The sequence below is a fragment of the Miscanthus floridulus genome, chromosome 11 (genome assembly GCF_019320115.1).
Source record: "Miscanthus floridulus cultivar M001 chromosome 11, ASM1932011v1, whole genome shotgun sequence".
NCBI classification, from domain to species: domain Eukaryota; kingdom Viridiplantae; phylum Streptophyta; class Magnoliopsida; order Poales; family Poaceae; genus Miscanthus; species Miscanthus floridulus.
This window is the reverse complement of record NC_089590.1, coordinates 63,032,261-63,040,867: the sequence shown is the minus strand read 5'-3', so window position 1 is coordinate 63,040,867 and position 8,607 is coordinate 63,032,261. Positions and strand designations below refer to the sequence as shown.

Here is an 8,607-nt window from a genome sequence, read left to right as displayed (position 1 = left end):
AAAGCGAGGCCTCGGCCGCTCGGCGCATCGGGCCCCTTGCTCCCCCCGACACCACGCCTCCCCTTTTTTCTCTCACGTAGTAGTACGCCCGGTGCGAGCGAGAATGTGCAGGCACATGGGGCGCTTCTCGGAAAGCGGGCGGCAGCGACGGCGAGCCCCACACCGGGCTCCGGATCCGATAGAGAAATCCAGAATCATTTGCCCTGGCGCGATGAATAAGCCGCACCTGGCCTCCACATGGCCGGGCGCTCGGCGGTCTCTGCATTTCTAGGCGCCGGTGGCCGCGCAGTCGAGCAGTTTTTAGGTAGCTGCAACCAGTAAATAGGCGTCACGGGGTCTACGCCTGCTTTAGGCGAACGTAGACTGCGCCTTTCTGAGCCGCTGGTGACTCGGCCGGCCCGGCTGCTGACTCCCCAAATCCACTGCCTTTGCCCAAAGCCGCGAGGCCCAAAGGATGTTCCACCACCGCGGCGCGCCTATAAATGCCGCCCTCCGCAGCTGCACTCCGGTACCAATCCGCGATTCCTTACATGCTAAGGCACCATCGGCGCCAGCCAACGAGACCAGCCTGCTAGCTAGCTCTCTGCTCGCTCGTCCGCTGAGCTCGTGTCCACAAGCTAGCACTACTAGCCGCCATGAGGAAGTCGAGCAGCGGCCATGTCATCGGCGTCCCGGTCACCTCCAAGGCGTATGGGATAGAGGAGGTGTCGTCCAGGGATCCGTCCTTCAGGAAGGGCGACGCCGGCGATCACCTTGCTGTCTCGTTGACGCACCCCAGCCCTTATGCGTCTTTCGGCTACAAGCACAGTAAGTCTACCTTGATCGTCATCTCGTACACCATATATTATACATAAGAATTAATAACTTCAGGACATGTGTTCTACTCTGCTAATAACAAGACACTTGAAAGTTTACTGACGTGCGTGCTGTGTATGTGCTTCTTCTGCAGGCAGCAAGGGTCAGGTGATCCACTGGGTGAGCAAGCTGGGCAGGAGGGCGCAAGGCTTCAGAGAGCACGTGACCCTGGGGCCGAAGCTGTCGGAGACGGTCAAGGGGAAGCTGAGCCTGGGCGCGCGGATCCTGCAGGCCGGCGGCGTCGAGCGCGTGTTCCGGCAGGCCTTCTCCGCCGACAAGGGCGAGCGGCTGGTGAAGGCGCTGCAGTGCTACATCTACACCACCGGCGGGCCCATCGCCGGGATGCTCTTCGTCTCCACCAAGAAGGTCGCCTTCCGCAGCGACCGCCCCATCACCGTCACCTCCCCGAGGGGCGGCGACAAGGCGCGGGTCACCTACAAGGTGGTGGTCCCGCTCCGGCGGATCGACAAGGTGCGGCCCACCGAGAACGTCGACCGGCCGGAGGAGAAGTACATCCACGTCGCCACCGTGGACGGCTTCGAGTTCTGGTTCATGGGCTTCGTCAGCTACCAGAGGTCCTGCAAGTACATGCAGCAGGCCGTCTCGGAGCTGCAATGACCGCGCGGTCCAGGGCCTGCAGGTCGATGAGGAGGTCCGGTGGCTAGGCTGCCCGGTCGGCACGATGTGAAGAGAGGATGTTATGGGCTGCTTCGCCATCTTTTGTCGCGAAGTAGCCGTAGCTAGGATTGCCCTATCTAATTTCGGATCGGTGCAATTGTGCTCCTTCCGCGTACGATGTTGGACCAACACCTGTGTTGTTCCAAAGTGGTTGCTTTGTACTAGTAAATGGACCAACAAATTAACCATTTGTGCATCTTGTTGAATGGAGCAGTTCAGTATGTTTCTCTCTACCAGTAGTAAGAAAGCTTCAGAACATACATAATGCAAAATATAATTTGACTACCAGTTTTGGTGGTACAAGATTTAAAATTTAGGAATGTTGATAACAGTATCATACAATTCTTGATACTTTTCAAATTGTTTTTCAATTCTTCATTCTAACAGCTTTTTGTGGTCTACATTCTTATGTTTAGGAAGAAATAAATGACTGAGAAATAAAATAACTTCTTATGTGAGAAAGTTAAAATAATATTCAAGCCAAACCAAGAATGCATATGTGCGTAGGGTGCATTCAACCATGCAGGACCACCACCTTATGTGAAAATTTATTCAGGGCAGAGGACCAACGCTCAATACGGTCCTAACGACGCACCACTCGCGCTTCTATGTAGTCCGGACGATCAACATCGACTAACTACAATAGATAACAAGAGCTTTTACTAATAAGCAAAAAAAATGAGTCCATAAAGATTCAAACAATTTCAAGATAGGCACGTACCATATGACCATGAATTTCGGCAAAAATAAATCTGAAACTAGTCTCATAATTTTCTAAGGTAAAAAAAATTTCTATGAATTTTCTAAGATTAAACCAGATTTAGAATTTTCAATTTCATTATTTTTCCATGTAAAAAGTTATTTTTATGTTTAGATATCTTCAAAAACAAATATTTCTAGTCCAGTTACCTCCTAAACTTTTAACTTAGTCGGATTTACTTCCTCTGACGTGACATCACATTAGCAAAACCACCCAATATAAAAAAACAAAAGGTTTTAAAAGTTTTGAGAGTCGAAAAAAGTGATTTTGTAGTTTAGGGAGTAAAACCGGACGAGTGTGATACTCCTTCCGTTTTAAATTGTAAGATGTTTCGGCTCTTTTAGACATAATTTATATCTAATTGTATAACAAAAGGTACATATTTTAGAAAAGCCAAAACATAATTTGGAAGACGATAAATTAGATTTTTTTACACCTGAATACGAGTCTTTTATATATCACAAGCCAGCCCAAGAGCATCAGACCAGGCCAACCAAACTGGAATATCAAATGGGTTGGTTGTTTACCCGGCCGAGTATCGAGTGGGTCCGACCAAGCTGGGAAGCATGGAACGACATGCTTGGTGGGCTGGGTGAATCCAAAGCCTCAATTGGATATGTTGTATAACCGGCCCAACTAAGGAGGCAGAAAAGAAACATAGCTGCAGAACCGAAGGCGGCGGCGGCGTGCCTCGGCCGCGTAGAATCCGAATGCGGCTGATTTTCAGCCGGAAAACGCATGCAAGAGCGCTTCTAAAGCGGCCAAGCGGTCGGTGATGCGAACAAGCTGATCCCAGCAAAGCATAGCGTTTCGCTGTACGCGGGCGGGGGGCGTAGGCCAAATTGATCGGCGCCGATCCGTGTCCTGATCGATCAGAACGACAGAACCTCTAGTGCAGCGTCGACTTGGGCCGCAGGAGCCAAAATACTAGCAGGTTGGTTGGGAAGCAAATCCAGATGATACAAATTCAAGCGCGTACTCAGTATCAAGGAAGCCCGACGAACTCGGATTTTTCTCAGTTTACCAAACTTTGAACATCTGCGCCCTGTCGCTTGACATATAAGCGGTATTTTTTCAGTCAACGAACAGTGTTTTTCTCTCACCATAAATCAGCCAACAGTACTTTCAACCATGACTTATCAGTCAAACGAACAGGGCACTGGTCTTCGCATCTGAGTTGTACAGTGTGATTATTTTTTTTTAAAAAAAAAGGGGTTGCATGAGACTACTGTACTCGTGTACCGGCGCATCTTGGATGTCAACACGCGGACGCTCAACGCTCCAGAAATGAATGCGCAAGGAATGCTACTCGCTCTCGGAATTCGGAAACGCCAGCTACCAAATTTCTGCAGTTTCCCAGTCGCGGATAGCCGGGATACAGATCGGTACCGTACGTATGCCTGTGCGTTGTGACTTCACGTCACGTACAAGTCCAGGAGGAAGGAAAGTTGGGCCTTGTTTACCTCCAAATTTCAAGTTTTTTCATTCTCTCTCCGTCACATTAATTTTTAGACACATGCATGGAGCATTAAATGTAGGTAAAAAAATAACTAATTGCACAGTTTGGTTGTAAATCACGAGACGAATCTTTTGAGCCTAGTTAGTCCATGATCGGACAAAGTTTGTCAAATACAAACAAAACGTACTACAATGTCTAGATTGCAAAAATTTGCAATCTAAACGAGGCCCTGGAGACGCCACTCCAGAGTCCAGAGCAGTAGTATAAATATACGGTCTGACGCATGGTATCCGTGCAGTCATCAGCTGATTATTCGAACTCAGAGCCACACTTACACTACTCTCCTCGAAGGAAAGCCGGCCACAGTTTCAGTCATGAACATCCCGCGCGCCGCGCACCTCCTCGTGCTCCTCTCCGTCCTAGCCGCCATCTCCCTCTCGTGCGGCGCCGCGGCAGCGCTGCCGGTGTACGACACGGACGGCCACGAGCTGAGCGCCGACGGGGACTACTACGTCCTCCCGGCACCCCGCGGGAGCGGCGGCGGCGGCGGCGGGGGCGGGCTCACCATGGCGCCCAACGGCCTCCGGTGCCCGCTCTTCGTCGCGCAGGAGACCGACCCGCTCCGCGAGGGCTTCCCCGTGCGCTTCACGCCTCTGCCGCAGCAGGACCAGGGTGGCAACGCCAACGACCGCACCGTGCGCGTCAACTCCGACGTCGGCGTCCACTTCGCCGCCGTGACGACGTGCGTGCAGACCACCGAGTGGCACGTCTCCGGCGACGGCGACGCCCCAGCCCCGCTACTGTCGTCGGGCCGCCGCCGGCTCGTGCTCACCGGCCCGGTCCGGTCCCCGAGCCCGAACGGGCGGGAAAAGGTGTTCCGCGTCGAGGAGCACGGCCGCGGCGGGTACAAGCTGGCGTGGTGCGGGGCCGCCGGCAGCGGCAGCACGTCGTCGTGCCAGGACCTGGGCGTGGTCAGGGACGATGGGGACCGCCGCGCGTGGCTCGGCACCGCCGAGACCGACCGGGCTCATGTCGTCGTGTTCGAGAAGGCAGCGACCGTACATGCGTGAATAATCGTGATGCGGTGCTCTGTAGCGTGCGTGTATATGCATGCCGAATAATTATGGATTTGTTCCGTTATTGGCGACGAACTTGTTGCGAGTACTATTTCTATGTGATCAGTCCAGGACCCAGATAAAATAAAACAAAGCAAAATTACGAGAGTCTGAATTTGTTCCAAACCTGAAACGACTGAAATACAAATGTGCATAGACAATGTCCGTGCTTTCTGAAATAATGATCTCCAGGTACATCTCAAGATTTTTTTCAACACTTATTGTTCATTAAAGTTTTCTAAGCTTATTTCCTTGTCTTAACGAGCTGTTTGGTTCTACACCAGGTAACACAAACGAAAATAATTTAAGCCTGCAAACGTTACCGGCCGCAGATACAAATGAACTAATTTTGATTACATTTGCGTTACTGTTACCAAACAGCACCTAAGTTTTACAAGATTTCTTAAGTTCCATCAATTCCACTCTTCATTTTAATATATAATCCGCAATTCTCTTACTTAGCTCGTTTAGGAAAAAAAGAAAGAAAAGAGAAATAGACGAGATAGCCTACTACTGTATGTAAATACGTGGAATGACTCGCGCCATGATCTCTGGCGCGACTAAAAGACTAGTTCATGAAAATTTAGTTTGAGATGTGCTTTTTTTTAAAAAAAAAGTAATATTTTTTTGGCAAAAAAATACAAGGATAGCAATTGGAGAAGATAATTTTAGGATAGGAAGCACGGATTCAAAGGTAAGAGGAATGGATTTCGAACGTATGTTCGTAGTTCAAATAGTACTCCCTCGGTCCAAAAAATACAATTATGGGAATTATGTAAGGCAAACTAACTTAAAATATGACCAAGTTTATAGTAAATAGTGTTAACATCTAATTATATAACTAGATCTGCTATAAAATATATTCCATAATTAATCTAGTGGTACATATTTTGTACTATAAATGTTAGTACTTTTTATATATCTTTGATTAAACTTTAAATCGTTTTACTTCTTGGAAAGTGAGAATTACATTGTCTTTCATAACGAATGTCTCTCTTTTTTTTATTGGATGAATGTCTCTCTTTTACTCTGCTACGATTACATATAGGAAGAGACACTGCTTTTAGATTTCAGCCACTCATGATGACGTTAATCCAATTTGGCCCAAATACCCAAGAGTTCCTTGTCATGGGCCTAGAAACCAGCCCAGCAACACTCATGCCGTTGCTCAAGCCTTCTTTTGTTTCTAAATGTTTAGGGCTTGTCCGTAACTGCTTCACTTCATCAGAACCATCTTTGCTCTACCAACTTCATCATGGATCAACTACACAAAAATTGGAGTTTCTGGAATACCTCTAGAATTGGCCCTCAACTCCACCTTTTTTCTAAAGCAAAGTTCATGGATTTATCCCTGCTTGGCTAGTGAAGTTGGGAGGGAGCTGGAAAAAGGTGGAGTGGAGCAGTCCAAATATAACCTCACAGTCACTGGCTTATGCCTCTTGTGCTTGGCTGCTAATAAACCTACCCCTCGCGTCTCGTCACCGTTGGAGTCAATTGTCGTATTCCCGAACATGGGCAAGGATGGTAGCAGAGGGGCTTCCCCTAGTTCCTCACGCCACGGTGGTCTCACGATGGCGGACCTTGGAGCCATCAGTCCACGCCCTGGTGGAGCCCACGATGATAGTCGATAGTTGTCTTGGAGGCTCATCGCTGAATCTAAGTTCGGCCTCTCGGATCTAGCATTCCCCCAATTGTTCACAAGACGACGAGGTGGTGGTGGTGTTCGTCCATGGTTGCGACGTAGCAATGATTCTTGGAACTAACAACCTGATGCATGCCATCTAAGTTATGGTGGTGCTATGGTGGTCCTTGACCACGTGATGGCGATAGGAGCTCATGCATGGTGGGCTGAAGCCGCTTTCTTGCTACTATTGTGGTAGCCTATGTTGGCAGCGCTAGGGAGACTTGCGTGCAACTCTATGGTTTTACCGATAGGTTGCTGATTGTTGTGTGGGGTGGTGTTGTATAGTGCGGTGTTTTGGAGCCTAGCTGATTGGAGGCGGTTACCCCATAGTGGCCGCCAATGACTACGCTAGCAATGTTCCTTGACGATGATCGACGTAGCGGTGACTAGCTCGTATTCCTCCAGTGCTAGCTCGGTGCGGTAGCAATGACTAGGCGGAAGCGTCTCACCGTGTGCCCACAGTGACCCCTGTAGTGTTGCTAGGTACGTATAGTAGTGGCAACGGTGTGACTAATACCAACCTAAGAGTTTCAATGGAAGTTTATGATCATGGATATTTACGCAAGTGGATGTTCCTGCCTCTTCATTTTGTGGGCAATCGACGGTTAGCTAGCGACTGTTGGGTTGGTTTTGTGGTGACTAGCTACACATGCCTATTGCCAGCTTGCAGCCATTTTTTCAACTAGCGGAAGGAGATTTATTGCAGATGGCGGCCTAAGTAGGGATGTCCGTGGCATTGCCTAAAAGCTTGATGAATTGCAACACGCAAAGGTTATGATGGAGCTCTGTGCCCTAGTGTAGGAACAAGTTGCAATAGTTGGTGCTAACGGGATGGAGTTGGCCTTTATGGGCTGACACGGTGATGACTTGTAAAGAATGCTTATGACATGGTCGGTGTGGCAGCGATCTCCCGCTAGTAACAGTTTTGTTGTGATCGTTGCCTCGATGGATTGTCTCGAATGGCTATGGCAAGTTTGTCGTTGCAATGGTGGTGCTTGGGTGTGAGGGTTTGAGAGGTGCAGACTTTTAGGTGAAGGTCCTACTAGGCTACTCGCCTCACCTGGCAATGGTCACGTTTTTGGCGCCTCGCTTCTCGTTGCAGGCTTTGTCGTGCGGTCTGTTACCTTTTAGGGCCTCGGTTGAAAAAAAACAGTGGTTCTCCCCTTGGCGTTGGCTGCATATGTGGACATCGTTTCCCCTTGTTGGAGACGTCATTTTAGAGAACCTCCTCCCTCCCTTCCGTATGCTCTTTACTTGTTTTCTACGACGTGTTCGGTGGTGTTTGTCTGCTGGTGCTTTGATTGTCAAGCATGCGTTTTTTGTTGTGTTGGTTGTCTTACTTTTGCTTTCGCCATTAGGACGGTCGTTTTATTTGATTGTGTTGTTGTATGTTATTTCTTCTCTATGACTATTAACACATGTCTAGATGCAAAAACACAAGCTGCTGCCTTGAAGACGATGAACAGGGTGTGGGTCGCAACATTATTGAACAAGATAGATACAAGACATGAGACATCACAAATGCGTAAGCGTAATGTGTAATCCCTGGTTAGAAATTGAGGCATGTACCCTTGAACTTGGTCTTGGTAATAGCGTCGATGTGCCGCGCTGACTCCAGCGACAGATAGTTCGCCCAGTCCACGACCCCGCCGCGCCAGAAGAACGAGCTGTTCTCCACCACGCCAACCACAAACTCTGTCTTGCCGCTCTTGGTCACCTCCAGCGATTTTTTTAATTTTAACACTTTTTGAAAACTAATTTAAAATCTAACACGGTTGTTTTTTTTAAAAAAACTAACACTTTTGACCGCACCTATTGCCCTGGCGTGGCCAAATGCCTGTGCCGCGCCCTGATTCGTGGTGCGGCAAAGCCAGATAAATATCGCAAGCGAGCCCCCCCCCCACCTGCACGCACCCCTGCTCGCCCGCCCGCCCGTTGCCAGCCGCCCGCGCCTCGCCGCCGCGCAGTGCCTGCACGCGGCCGCGCCTGCCCGCACCCGCGCCGGCCGCGCCCGGCGACTCCTGCCGCGCAGCGCTCGCGTCGACCGCGCCACGAA

At 49.5% G+C, this 8,607-nt stretch overlaps 2 protein-coding genes across 2 annotated transcripts; both read left to right on the top strand.

The window, feature by feature from the left end:
* The first annotated feature begins 312 nt into the window (after positions 1 to 312).
* LOC136493248 (GEM-like protein 4) lies at positions 313 to 1,765 on the top strand. Its single transcript, XM_066489311.1, has 2 exons — positions 313 to 807; positions 950 to 1,765. Exons 1-2 carry the CDS (start codon positions 636 to 638, stop codon positions 1,471 to 1,473), a joined length of 696 nt encoding a protein of 231 aa, XP_066345408.1. The 5' UTR covers positions 313 to 635; the 3' UTR covers positions 1,474 to 1,765.
* A 2,327-nt stretch (positions 1,766 to 4,092) lies between these two features.
* Positions 4,093 to 4,885, top strand: LOC136494934 (alpha-amylase/subtilisin inhibitor-like). The gene has a single exon (XM_066491097.1). It carries the CDS (start codon positions 4,127 to 4,129, stop codon positions 4,820 to 4,822), a length of 696 nt encoding a protein of 231 aa, XP_066347194.1. The 5' UTR covers positions 4,093 to 4,126; the 3' UTR covers positions 4,823 to 4,885.
* Positions 4,886 to 8,607: the final 3,722 nt, after the last annotated feature.

Excerpts from the sequence above, each read along its gene's own strand:
- LOC136493248 (XM_066489311.1), top strand. The coding sequence starts at position 636 with ATGAGGAAGTCGAGCAGCGGCCATGTCATCGGCGTCCCGGTCACCTCC. Across the intron at positions 808-949 it reads GTCTTTCGGCTACAAGCACA|GCAGCAAGGGTCAGGTGATC; the intron begins GTAAGTCTACCT and ends CTTCTTCTGCAG.
- LOC136494934 (XM_066491097.1), top strand. The coding sequence starts at position 4,127 with ATGAACATCCCGCGCGCCGCGCACCTCCTCGTGCTCCTCTCCGTCCTA.